An 873-nucleotide genomic window follows, 5' to 3' on the forward strand; every position below is an offset into this window, starting at 1 on the left:
GCAGGCTAGCTGGCTGGCTAGCTGGCTAGCTAGCTGGCTGGCTGGGGGGCTGGCTAGCTGGGTGGCTAGCTGGCTGGGTGGGTGGGTGGCTGGGTGGGTGGGTGAGTGGGTCGCTAGCTGGGTGGCAAGCTGGCTAGCTAGCTGGCTAGCTGGCTAGCTAGCCATGTGTCTAGGTTGCTACGTCGTTAGTCAGCCAGCAAGATACCTAGGAAGCTAGCTAGCCAGCTAGCTAGCTAGCCAGCTAGCTAGCCAGCTAGCTAGCTATCCAGCTAGCTAGCCAGCTAGCTAGCTATCCAGCTAGCTAGCTAGCTAGCCAGCTAGCTAGCTGCAGGTAAGTACCTTGTCGAGCTGCTGGGCCTTTTGGCGAAGTTGTTTGGCGACGTCTTCGACAGTGTCGAACTGCTGCAACTTTTTGACCCAACTGTTTAACTCCTTTTCCGTCACGGGACCCTCCAGCAACTCGCTCACTCGAAACTCCCCTGCCCGCAAACCCTAAACCCTAAACCCTAAACCCTAAACCCTAAACCCTAGACGCGAAACGCGAAACACGAAGCATAAAATACGAAGTCCTCAGCCCTCATATTACGCCCTAGACCCTAAACCCCAGCCGCTAAACCCTAAACCCTAAACCCTTACCCCTAACCCCTAAACCCTAAAGCCTAAAGCCTAAACCCTAAACCCTCGACTCACGATCATACTTGGCGCTCGCTCGCGGCGTCGCTCGGAGCACCAGGGTGTACGTACACCCCCGCACTGTCCCCCCCACACGTACACTGTACATCTCACACTTCTTCAGCCCCACAACTTGGCAAACCACAGCTTCCCCTCGGGGCCCGGGGGCCCCCCCGGGGCCCCCCCCATGGCCCCCGGGGG

General features: G+C 58.3%; 1 protein-coding gene across 1 annotated transcript in view; it reads right to left on the reverse strand.

The window, feature by feature from the left end:
* Nucleotides 1–781, reverse strand: part of ETH_00038710 (uncharacterized protein) — a gene marked incomplete at both ends in the record, with an annotated part of 1,322 nt that extends 541 nt beyond the window's left edge. Inside the window, 2 exons of the mRNA XM_013374867.1 lie at nucleotides 340–479; nucleotides 691–781. Of these exons, the coding sequence (XP_013230321.1) occupies nucleotides 340–479; nucleotides 691–781 (231 nt within the window). The remainder of the gene's footprint in view (nucleotides 1–339; nucleotides 480–690) is intronic.
* Nucleotides 782–873: the final 92 nt, after the last annotated feature.

The sequence above is a fragment of the Eimeria tenella genome, genomic scaffold (genome assembly GCF_000499545.2).
Source record: "Eimeria tenella Houghton genomic scaffold, Eth_scaff2327, whole genome shotgun sequence".
Classification (NCBI taxonomy): domain Eukaryota; phylum Apicomplexa; class Conoidasida; order Eucoccidiorida; family Eimeriidae; genus Eimeria; species Eimeria tenella.